Source organism: Neovison vison, chromosome 11, assembly GCF_020171115.1.
Source record: "Neovison vison isolate M4711 chromosome 11, ASM_NN_V1, whole genome shotgun sequence".
Taxonomy (NCBI): Eukaryota; Metazoa; Chordata; class Mammalia; order Carnivora; family Mustelidae; genus Neogale; species Neogale vison.
This window is the reverse complement of record NC_058101.1, coordinates 87,624,532-87,641,002: the sequence shown is the minus strand read 5'-3', so window position 1 is coordinate 87,641,002 and position 16,471 is coordinate 87,624,532. Positions and strand designations below refer to the sequence as shown.

General features: G+C 37.7%; 1 protein-coding gene across 1 annotated transcript in view; it reads left to right on the top strand.

Annotated features, from left to right (window-relative positions):
* Positions 1-16,471, top strand: part of SPATA5 (spermatogenesis associated 5) — a 352,343-nt gene that overhangs the window by 554 nt on the left and 335,318 nt on the right. Inside the window, exons 2-7 of the mRNA XM_044224059.1 lie at positions 5,045-5,166; positions 6,798-6,955; positions 11,959-12,017; positions 12,613-13,257; positions 14,215-14,344; positions 14,616-14,672. Of these exons, the coding sequence (XP_044079994.1) occupies positions 5,045-5,166; positions 6,798-6,955; positions 11,959-12,017; positions 12,613-13,257; positions 14,215-14,344; positions 14,616-14,672 (1,171 nt within the window). The remainder of the gene's footprint in view (positions 1-5,044; positions 5,167-6,797; positions 6,956-11,958; positions 12,018-12,612; positions 13,258-14,214; positions 14,345-14,615; positions 14,673-16,471) is intronic.

The window sequence follows — 16,471 nt, the reverse complement described above, 5'->3', positions numbered from 1 at the left end:
TAAGATTTATGACACATTTAACTGCAAAATTACTTAAAACTACGAGCATAGGATATATATACCAGAAAACTAAACAGTTCAGTAAAGATGTGGATCCATCTTTCCTAAGAGAGATTAATGTGTCCCCAAGAATGAAAGACTTCAGGATTTGTTTTTTTACACAGATTCTAGTATTTAATAACAGCTACTGATTACATAGTATTGTTGTCAGTAGTTTGGGTATGTCACATACATATCTCGTTTAACCTTCATAGGAGCCCTGGAAGATGGATGCTGTATTATTATGCCTATTTGAGAGGGGAAGAATAGCTAATGTGATTGGCTCCAGGTTCCACAGGTGCCAACTGCCAGGCAGAATTTGACTTTAAAGCCTTTATCCTAGGTCAGAGCTCCCTTGAGTTAGGAGAATGGATTTATCTGAAAATTTAGTTGTTAAAGCTTCTATGTGTGGAAACGGTGTCATAGCTTTGAAAAAATGGAACACCAGCTAAACTGGGGGCAAGAATTTTATGTCTAATATACACCCTAATGACAATCTTAGAATTGTTTTCACAGTGTTTTCAGTCTCATTTAAAGATCAGAGGATAACTTGTTCTGGCCTGCGTATTTAATCTTTCAACTGGATCCTTCCCATTGAAATTTAAACCTGCCGATTTCTCTAACATCTTAATATGTTTTTTTTTTTAAGATTTGTTATTTATTTATTTGACAGAGAGAGAGATCACAAGTAGGCAGAGAGGCAGACAGAGAGAGAGGAGGAAGCAGGCTCCCTGCTGAGCAGAGAGCCCGACGTGGGACTCGATCCCAGGACGCTGAGATCATGACCTGAGCCGAAGGCAGCGGCTTAACCCACTGAGCCACCCAGGCGCCCCCTCTCTAACATCTTAAAACAAAAGTTCCACATTTTCTTCTTACCACCACCCTACCTCTTTCCATTCTTTCATTTCCAAATTTCTTCTTTTTTTTTTTTTTAGATTTTTTTTTTAAGTCATCTCCCAACGTTGGACTTGAACTCAAAACCCGAGATCAAGAGTTGTAGGCTCTGCTGACCAAGCCAGCCAGGTGTACGTCATTCCCAAGTTTCATAAATGGAGTAGTCTCTCTTCTCATCTCTCACCTACTCCTTAGCCTATTAAAATTTTGACGTTTAAGTTCTGACAGTATCCCATCATTCTATGGAAACTATCCCTGTCCTGGTCACTGATCATCTCCATGTTTATAAATATAAAGGACAGTTTTTCTTTACTTCCCTTACTTGACCTCTCAGCAACTTATGGCATTGTCTACCCTTTCCTTTTTCTTAAAACACTTAAAACACTTTAATTTTGAGGAGTGCTTGGGTGGCTCAGTCAGTTAAGTGTCTATCTTTGGCTCAGGTTATGATCCCAGGGTCATGGGATCAAGTCCCTCATTGGCCTCCCTGCTCAGTGGGAGGTCTGCTTCTCTGTCTTCTCTGGCCCCTCCACCCGACTTGTGCTCTCCCTCTCACTCACTCTAATAAAATCTTTAAAAAAACAAAACCCACTTTAATTTTTGGCTATGTGCCCTTAACTTTCCTACTTTTTCTCCTACTTTCCTACTTTTTCTCCATCCTTTCGTTGGTAGGTAGATTTTCAGTTTCCTTTGCAGGCTCATTTTCTACTTGGCTGCCAAATGTTCCTCAGTTCTTAGTCCTAACACCCTTTTTTCCCCTGTATAAATCTTTTTTTTTTTTTTTTTTTTTTTTTGGCAAGTTCATCCAATGTCCAGAGTTTTCCGTCTATACGCTAATCATTTTTGAATTTATATTTGTACTTTATACTATTTCTGAATCTTGGTTTGGGTACCTTCTAGACCAATACTATTTAAACTCTGTAAGTAAAGTTGTGTGTGTGTGTGTGTGTGTGTGTGTGTGTATGTATTTGTTTGTTTAAAGATTTTATTTATTTATTTGGCAGAAAGAGACACAGGGAGAGAGGGAACAGAAGCAGGGGTGGGAGAGGAAGAAGCAGGCTTCCTGCCCAGCAGGGGGTCCGGTGCAGGGTTTTATCCCAGGATGCTGGGATCATCACCTGAGCCGGAGGCAGTTGCTTAACGACTGAGCCACCAGGCACCCCTAAAGTTTTTAAAATACGGTATGTAGGGGTCTGTTAAGCATACGGTATGTAGGGGTCTGTTAAGAGTCCTGGGATCCAGCCCCGCATCAGGCTCTCTGCTTAGCGGGGAACCTGGCTTCCCCTCTCCCTTTGCCCATCCTTCAGCTTGTTCTCTCTCTCTCTCTCACTGATATGTCATAGCACAGCACTGTTGTAAAATACAGTAAAAAGAAATTACTAGAAAAATAAGTTCAAAAATAGAAATTTCTATTAGATTCAACAGATGTAGGATTACTCTGTCCAGTTGTAATAAAAGCTTCTAAACCCTTATTTGTTGTACTTACCCCATCATGACAGTAACAAATAGTTTGCTGACCACACTTTGTATAGCATTGTGCTGTACATCTTTTCTTGGATTTTTCTTCCTTTTTTTTTAACATTTTATTTATTTTATATTTTTAAAGCTTTATTTACTTATGAGAGAGAGAGAGAACAAGCTGCTGCTTGGTGTAGCCTACTGCCCTGGGAGATCTTGATCTTCCTTACATGGCCCCTTCTTGTCTCTTGACATTTTGCTTATACTTGCTCCTCAGATGGACTATGCTGCCTTCTGTTCAGACCTCTCTGTACAAGCTGTTCTCTTTGCTAGGATTTATTTTCTTTTTCATCTTTGTTTTGTTAATTCCTACTCTTCCTTTGGATCTGAATTTTTAAACATTACTTCCTTGGAGAAGCATTCTGTTTCTTCCAAATTAGATTCCACATAATAGGCTCTCTCAGCACTCTTAGTCATTCTTGCATTGTATTAATTTTAGTTTAAAATTACACAGTTACTAAGTGATTGTTTAATAACTCTCTCATCCTATTAGATTTTAATCTCTGTGAGGCCTAGGACCATCCACTTCTGTTTACTTTGTATCCCTAGTGCCTAAAATATTATCTGCTGTGAAGTAGGCACATAATAAATGTTTGCTGGATGAACCAATGAAGAGGTGATGGTTGTTTGAAATTACCTTTACTAATCTGGCACATGAAGTGCTCAATAAATATATAGTTAACCAATGGGGAAAGTGGATGTTGAGATGTATTTTTAAAGTACAGTATTAGAGCAATGAGGACTGCTGAAAGGAATTGTGTGGAATACAGCTTGAGTAGATTTGAATGCTGTGAGTAAATACATGGAGATACGTTAGGAAATAGGGCCAGTGGATGAGAATTTAAATGTGATTTTCATAAGGAGGAAGTGGAGGTTTTTAGAGAACTTGTGATTTGTCCAACCCTGGTGCACAGTGAATGTGCAGGACAGGCTGGAAGTAAGAGAAGAAAACCTAGAATCTTGCCAAGGATTTCATACATTTGTGAGGTACTTATCAAGAGGGAAGGGTAATTCATTAAGGTTTAGGAAGAGAGAAGTGGCAGAAACTGAACCTTATGTGATCACCAAAAGGATGCTTTGCTGTAATTGATGAGTAAACTTTGTAAGAGGCCTGATGCTCATAGAAAAGTTGAATTTCTTTTCGGCTTCATATTATGAAACATGCTTATTTTATAAATGCTCAGTACTGTTAATTTTAGCTCCATGAGATGCTTTGTTTTCCTAGATTTGTTCAGCTGATGACAGAAGGAAAATACATATATGGGGTATTTTGTAGTGGCAAATAATAACTAAATGAGACATGGTTCTTGGTTTTGCTTTCATTTACTTTGTTCCTTTTAAATTACAAAATAGTTGTGTTTTTATTATTAAGGAACATTAATATTAGAGAACTATGATTATGGTATATGTGTCTAAAAATAAATTTTATAATACAGCTTGTGACGGGCTTAAATTTCATAAGTGTTTCATGGATTTTGTGCTGAGAAGAAAAACATTGTGTAGTTACCTACTATGTTCATTGATTTCATGGATATTTATTATGTAACTTCTTCTTAAATTTTTTTTAAATAGATTTTTATTTATTTGACGGAGAAAGACAACGAGAGAAGGAAAACAAGCAGGGGGAGTGGGAGAGGGAGAAACAGGCTTCCTGCTGATCAGGGAGTCCGTGCGGGCTCAGTCCCAAGACCCTTGGGATCACAGCCTGAGCCAAAGGCAGACGCTTAAGGGCTGAGCCACCCAGGTGCCCCTGTTATGCAACTTCTTTATTTGATGCACTCCTGGGCATTGGAGATACAGAGATGAATTTGACCCAGTTTGTGCCCCAAAGCAGCATATGGTTTAGGAGAAAGTCAGATTATAAAACAAATGTATATTATGATGATAAGTGCTAATATTTGGCAGCATAGGGTGCTGGAAGAATCAGAGGAAGGACCAAATATGGACCTTGAGGAAGTGGAGGGGGCAGGGTGGACATGTTAGCACATCATTTTCAGAGGTGTTGCCAGCTGGGTCCCCTTTGTGGCCAAAAGTTGAAAACAATAATGGTCATTTTAGTCTGTTTGTGCTTGCCTAAGGAATAAGACTTGTGCTATTATTTTACCCATGTATTCTTGAGATTAAAAAAGAAAAATATCTGATGGTATCAGGTGGATCAGAAGTGGAAATGTAATTTAACCCTCTAGAACTAAATGCCAGTTTCCCAGCTCAAATCTTTGAATACCAGTAGTTGACTCAACTAGAATCTGTAGTACAGAATGTTACTATGCGAGTATGAAAAGACTATTGCAGATATGTTCAGTTTTTAAAGAAATTAGAGTTTATTTTTCTTAGAAAGTGAAAACTAATACCTATCCCATAAGACCTATTTTTTTACTTGGCGCTCATATTGTCAGTCAGTGGACCCTCAGAAAGGTTTGGTTTTAAGTCTTTTTGTTAAAAAGAAGAAAGAATTGGAACTGGTTTCTCTAGGGTATGATAAGTGCATTCGTATGGTTATGTGGTTAGAAGATTTTTATTTACACCAAGAGAAAGCAGGCTTTAACTTCAGCTATAAAATAGTATGAAGATAATTTTCTTTCCCTTTTGGTAGATGACAAAGTTCCTAAAACATTCCAGAGTTCCCTTGTTCAGCTTGGACTCAACACTATGAAATCTGCAAATATATGTATAGGTCGACCAGTGTTGCTTACCAGTTTGGATGGAAAACAAGAGGTAAGAGTCTTTTTCATTTCCTTAATTTAGAAAGATCTGAGATTTTTTTACTATGATTTTCAACAAAGCAGTAATAAATGAAAAACTATATTTTAAAAGATCCTTTCATCTATATAAACTTTTCCTTCCTTTGATATCTGTGACTATCCTGGGAATAGTAGCCCGTAAATGTCATAATGTAGAGAGATGCCTTTTCTCCTGAGGTAGTGACACACATAGTATCTGCCCTATTCCCCCCAGTTTGTTAGTTATATGCTGCTTGGGAGTATGAAAGTCATCTCTTCTGTATACAAATATTTGATTGCCCTTCCTGTTTTCAGCTGTTTGTTATTGCTACTATTCATCATACTTGAGGCTGGAAGCCCAGAACCTCGCCTGGTTCTGCCCTGCTGCCAACCTCTGCGTCTGCCATTTCCTCTGCTGCTTCATTAGCCAGGGTACTCTCATTCAGCGAGGTCCTCCGAAAATGATTTGAAATCTGTTATGTCCTGGGGCGCTTGGGTGACTCAGTTGGTTAAGCAACTGCTTTCAGCTCAGGTCATGATCCCAGGGTCTTGGGATCGAGTGCCACATTGGGCTCTCTGCTCAGCAGGGAGCCTGCTTCTCTCTTTACCTGCCACTCCCCCTGCTTGTGCTCTCCTGCTCTTAATCTAAAAAAAAAAAAAAAAAAATGTTTTGTGCTGATGGCACACCTTTCATTCTTTTCATTATTCTTAAAAAAAAAAAAGTCCTTTGCTGTGTCTTGTGGAAGACTATAAATATATGAGCTCAGCCCACTATTTGGAGCTAGAAGTCTTTGCTTCTGTCCCTTAACATTTTTTTTTTTTTTTAAAGATTTTATTTTATTTATTTGAGAGAGAGAGAGACAGTGAGAGAGAGCATGAGCGAGGAGAAGGTCAGAGAGCGAAGCAGACTCCCCATGGAGCTGGGAGCCTGATGTGGGACTCGATCCCGGGACTCCAGGATCACGCCCTGAGCCGGAGGCAGTCGTTTAACCAACTGCGCCACCCAGGCGTCCCAACATTTTTTTTTTTTTAAAGATTTTATTTATTTATTTGTCAGAGAGAGAGAGTGAGCACAGGCAGGCAGAGAGGCAGGCAGAGAGAGAAGCAGGCTCCCTGCCGAGCAAGGAGCCTGATATGGGACTTGATCCCAGGACGCTGGGATCATGACCCGAGCCGAAGGCAGCTGCTTAACCAACTGAGCCACCCAGGCGTCCCAACATTTAATTCTGATGAAATCCAGGTTCTCATGAAGCTCTTGTGCCAGGTCCTTCACTATTTCCTGGATGTATTTTATGCTTCAGGCTGGATTACCTTACAGTTAGTTTGTCTTTAGTATTTTTTCCTATTTTCTATTTATTACATGTTAATGCCTTTGTCTTTTTTCCTAAATTACCTTTCAAATATTCAAATCATTTTCACTGTGGGATCATTGCTAATCTTCACAAGAAGATATAATTTTTATCTTAAAAGTTCTTTTTGTAACTTGTAAGGTTGTTAACTCCTTGGGGTTAAGGACTGTGTTTTGCAGATCCATCTGATGAGCTGTGCTAGTTTTCTGCTTTATAAATTAATGATAATCTGTGAATATTTCTTTTCTCGTATTTTTGTTTCCTGTGTTCTGGGCAGGTCTATACGGCCTGGCCTGTGGCAGGATTTCCTGGAGGCAAGGTTGGCCTGAGTGAAATGGCACAGAAGAATGTGGGCGTGAGGGTTGGTGATGCCATCCAAGTCCAGCCTCTGTTGGGTGCTGTGCTACAGGCTGAGGAAATGGACCTGGCACTCAGGTTTGGCTCTTTTCTTTGGTGACATTTTGGATCAGTGCTGCCTAGTAGAAGAGTCACAAATGTGAACCACATATGAAGTTTTGCATTCTCTGGTAGTCACATTTAAGAAGGAAAATGAAATTGGTGAAATAGTTAACATTTAATTTAATCATTATTTAAGTATTATTTAATATTTAACTACATTATTTAAGTATTATTTAATATTTAACTAGTTATTTAATATTTATTTAATATTTAACTAAGTATTATTTAATATTATTTAATATTTAATATCAAAATTTTAACTTATAGTAACTATAAAAAACTATTAATAAGATACTTTTCAAACTAAGTCTCGAAAATCCAGTGTGTGTGTTATGCTTGTAGCACATCCCAATTTGGACCAGCCACATTTAAGTGCTTGATAGCCTCATGGTGAGTGGCTGGTGGTCTGCTGTATTAGCACAAGCTAGATGAGTCCACCTAACATATGGACTAGAGACTCTCTGGTATCCTGTGGTTAGAGTATGCCCTGATATTTTAGGCGAGAGGAGTTAGTATTGATGAATATTTAACAATGGTTTTCATCTTGTTTAACAGTGTAATCAGGGTTGTTGTGAAGGAGGGAGTAGAGTACTGTGAATAGGCAAGAAACAAGTTTTAATCAAGACTGTTCCAGGGATGCTAGGAGGCTCAGTCAGTTAAGCCTCCAGCTCTTGGTTTCAGCTCAGGTTGTGATCTCATGGGTCAGGAGATTGAGCCCCCCACCCTCCCACAGGCTCTGCCGCTCAGTGAGGAGTCCACTTGAAGAGTCTCTCCCACAACTCTTGTGTGTGCTCATGCGCTCTCTCTGTCAAATAAGTAACACTTTAAAAACACCAAATATCTTCAAGCAGAGTACCTGATTATATATTTTAACTGTGATTATTCAATCCAGTAAAATAGTTATTTCTATCAGTTTTTGAAATGTCCTTTACCAAAGGCTAATTGAATCACCTTATCGATATAGTTAACCTTTATCACTCATCCTCTTGGATACTCTATATCTAATAGGATTGTAACTCAGTTTGCATATGCAAGTCTTACCAAAATTTGTTAATAAAAAGAATCTTTTGATACTTTAATACTACCTTACTAACAGTTTTGGGGATGTGTTTACTTTTTTTTTTTTTTTTTAAGATTTTATTTATTTATTTGACAGAGAGAAATCACAAGCAGGCAGAGAGAGAGAGGAGGAAGCAGGCTCCCCGCTGAGCAGAGAGCCCGATGCGGGACTCGATCCCAGGACCCTGAGATCATGACCTGAGCCGAAGGCAGCGGCTTAACCCACTGAGCCACCCAGGCGGGATGTGTTTACTTTATATGCAAGAATCACAAAACATTTAACAATCATTAACTGTATTTTTTTTAAAATTCTATTTATTGGGACCCCTGGGTGGCTTGGTGGGTTGAAACTCTGCCTTCGGCTTAGGTCATGATCTTGGGGTCCTGGGATTGGGCCCCTCGTCGGGCTCTTTGCTTGACGGGGAGCTGCTTCCCCCCCCTCTCTGCCTGCCTCTGCCTACTTGTGATCTCTGTCTGTCAAATAAATAAATAAAATATTCAAAAAAATTCTATTTATTTATTTGAGAGAAAGAGCGGGCGCACAAGGGAGGGGATGGGTGTGGGGCAGAGTAGGATGGAGAAGCAGACTCCACACTGAGCAGGAAGCCTCACTTGGGGCTCAATTCTAGGACGCTGGGATTATGACCTGAGCTGAAGGCAGACACTTAGCTGACTGAGCCACTCAGGTGCCCCTCATTGGCTTGATTTTATTGTTTTCTTTTGCTACTTTTGTAGATTCCAAGCTTGAGCTTCAGCATATATATATATGTATATATATATACATATATATATATATATGTATATGTATACATGTGTGCGTGCGTGTGTGTGTGTGTGTGTGTGTGTGTGTGTGTGTATTTATAAGCCAGGAAACTTTTTTCAGAGGAGTTAATAATACTTTAACAATAAAATTAAAGAGGAGAAGAGAATTCAGCATGTGTTGTGCACCAGCTGTGTACAAGCACACACATGCACACATACTTTTCCTTCTTCTCTCATTTAATCCTCCTTCAAAATGCCCATATTGCCCCCTTTCTTAAAGATGAGGAAATGGGCTCCATTTTATATGGGCTAGGTAGTAGTTCTACTCAGATTAAATGATATTAATCTTTAGACTGTTTTGAGGCAGTGCTGCAGGTTGCAGTCATCAGTTGACTGGATTTTTTTGATGATTTTTTTGTGACCTCTTGAGGGCGCAGCAGTCTTAGAGATTTTATTTATTTATCAGAGAGAGAGGGAGATGGAGAGCATGAGTAGGGGGAAGGGCAGAAGGAGAGGGAGAAGCAGGCTCTCCACTGAGCACGGAGTCCATTGCTGGGCTCAATTCCAGGACCCTGGGATTATGACCCAAGCTGAAAGCAGGTGGAAGCTTGGTTTTTAAAATTTAACTGGAAAAAACCCTTGTGTTTTAAACATAGCAGCAGAGTTTAGATAAGAAACTTAATTTCCAATAAGAAAAATCTGTTATTTTATTCTGCTGATTAAATCCTTCAATTGCTTCTGAAAAGATTTATTAGTGAGGTTAGAGCTCCTTCTAGTGGAAGTGATTTTATCTGCACCCATTCTTTTTTAATTTTTTTAATTTTAATTTTATTTTATTTTTGTCAGAGAGAGTGAGCACAGGCAGACAGAGTTGCAGTCAGAGGCAGAGGGAGAAGCAGGCTTCCTGCTGAGCAAGGAGCCCGATGTGGGACTCGACCCCAGGACGCTGGGATCATGACCTGAGCCGAAGGCAGCCGCTTAACCAACTGAGCCACTCAGGCGTCCCCCATTCTTTTTCAAAAAGCAAAACTTGTTAAAGTATTTTTTACTCTTCTTATACACATTTGCAAGTATCTTCTATTCAGAGTTTAATAAATAGGAATGGTTTAAGTAAGTATAACTGGTTTCAGAGTTCTATAAACAGAAGTGAATTTAAGCATTTAAGAAGCTACAGTTTCCTACATAGTCTGTATGTATATTTGATTTGAAATTTACTTCTTGTTCTGTTTTTCTCTCACTTCTTTATATGAATATACAGTCAGTTTTCATTATTAGCAGTATGTTTTATAAAATTGCTGTGAACACTACATTAGCAAATACTGAACTGTTGCTCCTAGGGGTATGTATGTTTACATATACATGGAATATATGTTTACGTTTAATGTTTCATGTTTATATTTAAATGCATATTTAATGTATATTATAAATAATATATTAGTAACATTAATATATTTGGTGCATATTTAACATACAAAAATATGTATATCTTATATACATTATAATCTTAAAACAACTCATTCTAATAGATTTTATCTTTTTTATTTTATAAAAGAGCAGCACTAGTTTAGAACTGTTATGTGACTTGCCTGGGCCACCTCACTAATAGATGTCAAAGTTGGGATTCAAATCTCCGGCTGGTCAGGAGCTGGGACTTTTTGCTGTACACCGCACTGCCTCCTGCTATCTCTACTCTCCACCCTCTAGTTATCTCTGAAAGAATTGAAATAAGAGTAATTTCTCGGTTTCAGCTAGGAAAGTGCTTAGCGACTTGAATTTTTTTTGCCTGTTCTGTGTATGTCTATGAATGACTAGGAAAGCTCTGCTGATACTGATTTTAGGGTTACAAATAAATTTTAGCAAGTAGGTGAATCTGGAAATAACGAAGTTGACTGTATTGGTTTTGTTTTTGCTAATAGAGTATTTGGAGAACAAGGCTTAGGTTTGGACTAGATGGGTCTGCTAATATACCTCTTTCTGAGCTAAACTATTACTTCTCCACTGATCTCTGGTAGAGCTCACAACTGTAGGCCTCCTGTGCTGGTGTGGGCTACTTGCATGTGGGGAAGAAGGAGAAATGCTCATGTTCTGAGAACTCTCCAAGAACATGTTTCTTTACAAGTGTAATGATTTTTATTTTTTTTATTTTTTTTTTAAAAATATTTTATTTATTTATTTGACAGAGAGTAGGCAGAGGCAGACAGAGGGAGAGGGGGAAGCAGGCTCCCCGCTGAGCAGAAAGCCCGATGTGGGGCTCGATCCCAGGACCCAGAGATCATGACCTGAGCCGAAGGCAGAGGCTTTAACCCACTGAGCCACCCAGGCGCCCTGTAATGATTTTTAGATATACCTATTTGTACTCAAGCAGCCTTCTAGGAAGACAGTCGTTAGTAGGAGAAGGGGTTCTCCTATTTCTCTTTCTGGAGAAAGGTATATCCTTTCTCTAGAAGTAAATTCCATTATACCATTACTCTCCTTTTTTCTGATCTCTGCCTTTCCAGGTAATATCCTATAAAGGACTTAATTTTCCTTAAAGTTAATTTATAAATTATAGAAAGGAAGTGAAGTAAGCTATTAATGAAAGCCTTTCTCCAAGCTATGCAGTTTCAGAAAGGGAATGATTAATTTAGGCCAGTGTTTTTCAAATGTTTTTTGGCTATGACACACAATAAAAAATACACTTTATTGTGATTCAGTGTATGCATACATCCACAGATACAGGGCATATGCACTCACATGTGTGTAGCTGTATACATGAGTATATAGATGTGTGTGTAAGATGTGTATGTATAAGAAAGTAATGCTTTTCTAAGCGGTATTTTCTCTTTTTATGTGTGATGTACATCGACATTTTGTATTCTATCAAAAAAAAAATGCTGGATGGGATTGACTGAAATGATTTCATGATCCACTAATGGATAGTTCTCTAAATTTTAAAGAACATTGATTTAAGTCATTAGGATACCAAATTGCAAGTGATATTTTCATGGCTATTAGAAGTATCTGAGAAGCATAATTATTCCCAAATTGTATAAACCATTTCCAGTTTGTAAATTATGCTTTTGACTAGGTCTGTAGTATAGCTATGTACATGTAATTTTATATTACATTTAGTCTTTGGTATACTTAATTCTGATTTTTATTTCCTCCACCTTTTATAGTGACAAAAATGTGGACATTAATGAAGAACAACTGGCTGGTTGTCTTCTGAGAAAGCTAGGTAAATAGTTTTTTAAATTGTAAAAAGCAAGGTAGCAGTAAATAAAAGTAATGTGTCTTTGAGGTCTTGTATAAATCATACTTTTATTCAACATAATGTGGAGTGTTTTTCTCAATGAATTAATGCCCTTTTGGGACAGGAATTTTTTCTCCCCAATTAATTGATTGGCACTTAAGCACTGAAGACAATATTTGACCTATCTATGGATAAAGTCAGTGGGAGAACTGATACTTTTAACCCTTGAGCTCTTCCTCTTTCCAGTGAGAAATGTTATCTTGGAATATTAGTTAGGTGTGCCATTTTAGGTTCGTTTATTATTGGATGCGGAATGCCAGTCTATTTGTTGATATAGTTGATAGAATCCTAGATATATTGAGTGTGGAGAATTTTAAAGAATTATCTTGTCCTTCTGTCTCCAGATAGTGCTCTATCAAATGGGAATTGTCTCCTTTTTATGGCAATTATTTCATTAATACTCTTTGATTTAGTCTTTTCAGTCAGATAGTTTTGTTAACAGATGGAATAAGTTGCGTTTAAACATGAAATGGGTGAAAAGTTATGCTAACACATATATATTTAAAAAATTATTTTCTAGATGGCAAGATTGTTTTACCAGGCAACTTTCTGTATTGTACATTCTACGGACGACCATGCAGACTGCAAGTGTTGCGAGTGAAAGGGACAGATGGCATGATATTGAGAAGGCCTCAGAATGACTCTGACACTGATTCCCAGGGAATGGCCTATGAACAGTCCAGCATAGAAACCAGTACCCTGGATGTATCCCTACAGCTAAGCCAGTTAGATCTGGAAGAGCCTCGGGACCCAACATCAAGCAGCACTCCCTGCAAACCAGTAGATGACAGAATGTTAGATAAAACTAGTGACATTTTGTCGGATGTTACACAGAGTTCTGGGAACAGCAGCGGACTTGGACTAGGGGAAGTCACAGGACTTAAGTGTAATTTTAATTCAGCCAGAGGAGAAAATGAGCAACTTGTCAATGAAGAGAGATTGCTAAAGTCAACATGTGTGGGAACAAAGTGCAACACTGATATTTTTTATTTTATATCTTCAACAACAAGAGTCAATTTTGCAAAGATTCATACAAATTCAAAAGTGCAAGAGGACCACTTCAAAGTAACTTATGGCATGATAGGAGGCTTAAGTAGTCAGCTGAAAGCGATTAGAGAGATGATCGAATTGCCTCTCAAACAGCCTGAACTTTTCAAGAGTTATGGTATGATTTCTTCAGTGTATTGCACCAGAAGTATTAAATTCAAACAAAAAGCAGTTGGCACATTCCACTTATGTAATAATTGCTCACCCTCTTTTCTTGGTTTTCTTTCCTGAATGGTAGGTATGGTAGGAGGTATGAGTTGCTTTGGGAGGTGCCAGTTAAGTGAGCCTTTTTCGGTGCTTGATCTCTTTAGGTTGTAATGTGAGTTAGTTGCAGCCTTGTCTCTTCCAATTGCATACTTCCACAGTTGTTTGTATTGGATCTAGAATTAGTATCTTGTCATTCTAGATCAGCTGTAATGACCAAAGAAGTAAACCAAACATTCAAATATGTTAGATAAAACTTCTCTGTTAGGAAATATAACTCTGTGCGGATTTCTAAGCAAGTGGTTAAGGGAGTGATTGGCTTGAAGGAAACTCAGGACTACCTCTGTGTAGTAACTGCCCAGACGCTCTTCATGTATTTGGTGCCTACAGTTTGGTGCTTCTTTCTCTGCCTTTTCATTTTTCATGAATCTTTATATATAAAAATATATGAACCCTTTGACATTTTGCTAGTAATGCTTATATAATCTAAGATGACTAGTTGGGTGAAAATTAGGATTGATGGCTTGCTTTGGGTGGCCTTGTTCTTGTCTAAGCTTTATGTTCTGATCATTGAGCTGTGCTGTGTGGAATGGGGCATAGCAATTATGTGGCTGTCCAGCCAGTTTTTCACTAGTGTTGCCAGCCTGGTTGGGTCTAGAGAGAGGGAGAGAGAGAGAAAGTCATTTCTTGAGATCAGTGTTTGGCTAGATAGTACATTTTTGGAGGAGGGGGGCAGGGGCAGAAGGTCTGACTCTTACTTTAGTTTTGTGATACAAGGTAAATTTATATTTTATAACTCATATTTGCAGTCATATGATAACACAAGAAACCTAGTAATGCTGAATCCATTGTTCTCTTCTTTTTCTTCTAGGAATTCCCCCTCCTAGAGGAGTGTTACTCTATGGCCCTCCAGGTACTGGAAAGACAATGATTGCCAGAGCGATTGCTAATGAAGTCGGAGCCTATGTATCTGTAATTAATGGTCCTGAAATTATAAGCAAGTAGGTGCATAATTTAATGCAATAAACAATGTTATTAAATACTTCTTAAAGGTGATTTTTAAAAATGACTGCATAGCATTCTGTCTGGATATTTCATATGTGAAAATAATTTAAATTTGCTTCTGGTTGTGTATACAAATTAAGTTTGGATAATAATTTTTGAAAGTAAGTTTAAGTACTCTGGAAGTATTTGAAAAGTTAGATGAGCTTTTATAGACGAAACTTTAAAAACTTTAAGTGTTGATTCTTAAATGCATTTTATTTGTTACAGATTCTATGGGGAGACAGAAGCAAGGTTACGTCAGATATTTGCTGAAGCCACTCTACGGTATTTACATGTAGATTTGTAATTAATAATCTAATTAGTAACTAATTTGTAATTAGTAGTTAAGGCTATGTTTAAGTAGAGTTACTAACACATTATATGAAACATGAAAGAACACTACAAAAATAATAATGATAGCTTTAGAAATGACTGTAAATCTAATGAAGTTGTATTTCATCTATTTTTATCTAATATTGTTTTGTAAGTTTGATCAGTGAGTTATTGAATTACCTGAAGTAGGAAAATTAAGACACTGTTGTATGGTAAATCATATGATTTTACTTCAGATATGCATTTCTGATGTTCTTTCTTTAGAGTGCCTATGGTACTTTAGGATATTTAGTTTATGTAGTTACTTTAGTAGCTTGTATTATAGTATCCCTTTATGCTTTTTCTTAAATTCTAGTTTGCTTCGAAGGGACAAATCTTGTGCTCGCTTCGGCAGCACATATACGAAGGGACAAATCTTTTGCTCTTTAAAAACAATTTTTATTGATTATTCCTCAGTTCAGGCTACCATATTACATTACAGTGAGTATAAGAATGTGGCCTATAACTTGGTCTAATATATTATTCAAAATAAGGCTATGTCTTTGCCATTGTTTTGGCATTTAACTAGCATAATTCTGCTCTCATCAAAAGAACTATTTTTTTTAAGATTTTATTTATTTATTTGCGATAGAGCAAGAGCAAGTGAGAGAGCAAGAGAACACAAGTGTAGGGGGCAGGAAAAGGGGCAGAGAGGAGAAGCAGGCTCTCCACTGAGCAGAGAGCCTGACACAAGGCTCAATCCCAGGAGGGATCATTATCTGAGCTGAAGACAGACTCTCAACTGACCAAACCACCCAGGCGCCCCCAAAGAACTTTGATTTTTAAAGTTGTTTTTTCCCAGAGAGCGTATATGAAATAAGGTAGTCCCTTATACGGTTTGTAGTCCCAATACTTAAAATTTGAGAACCAGTGGTATACTGTATTGTATAGTGTGTTTTCATTGTTGTTTTGTTTCTGGCAGTTGAATCTCTTTTGTGAGAGAATGCACATCTTTTTATGGGAGAACTGATCACTTTGAAAGTTCTTTTTTTTAATAGACCAAAAAAAAAAGAGAGAGAGAGAGCACCTTTGGAATTTCTGTACCTTGGACTTTACATCTGTCCCAGGGGACATTTCTGGCCTCAGATTCTGAATTGATGCAGTCATAACAATTTACTGGGCATTAGAGGGCAAGTTCTGGTTGGGCATAGACTTATCTCATTAGCAGTAGACTATTCTTAGTACTCTGCTTTTTATTGTTCAGATGTGCTAGAATGTGATGAATTAATAATTTGGGCTAGAATTAATGTAAGGTTTTTCAGTTTGACATCCTGTTTCCTTTGTCTTTAATATTATTAACTGAGTCCTGAATTTGATACATTGGATTTCTTTTTTTTTAATTAAGTTTTATTTTAATTCCAGTATTATTCACGGTATTGTATTAGTTGCAGGTGTACAACAGTGATTCAACAATTCTGTGTGTCACCCTGTGCTCCTCATGACAATTGCCCTCCTTAATCCCTGTCATCTATTTCACCCGTCCCTCTGGTAACCATCAGTTTGTTCTCTATACTTAAGAGTCTGACTTTTGGTTTCTCTCTCTCTCTCTCTTTTTTTCCCCTTTGCTCATTTGTTTTATTTCTTAAATCCAACAGAAAATCATATGGTTTTTGTCTGTTACTTATTTCACTTAGGGTTATACTTTCTAGCTCCATCCATGTTACTGCAAATGGCAAGCTTTTACTCTTTTTGTGGTTGAATAATACTCCATT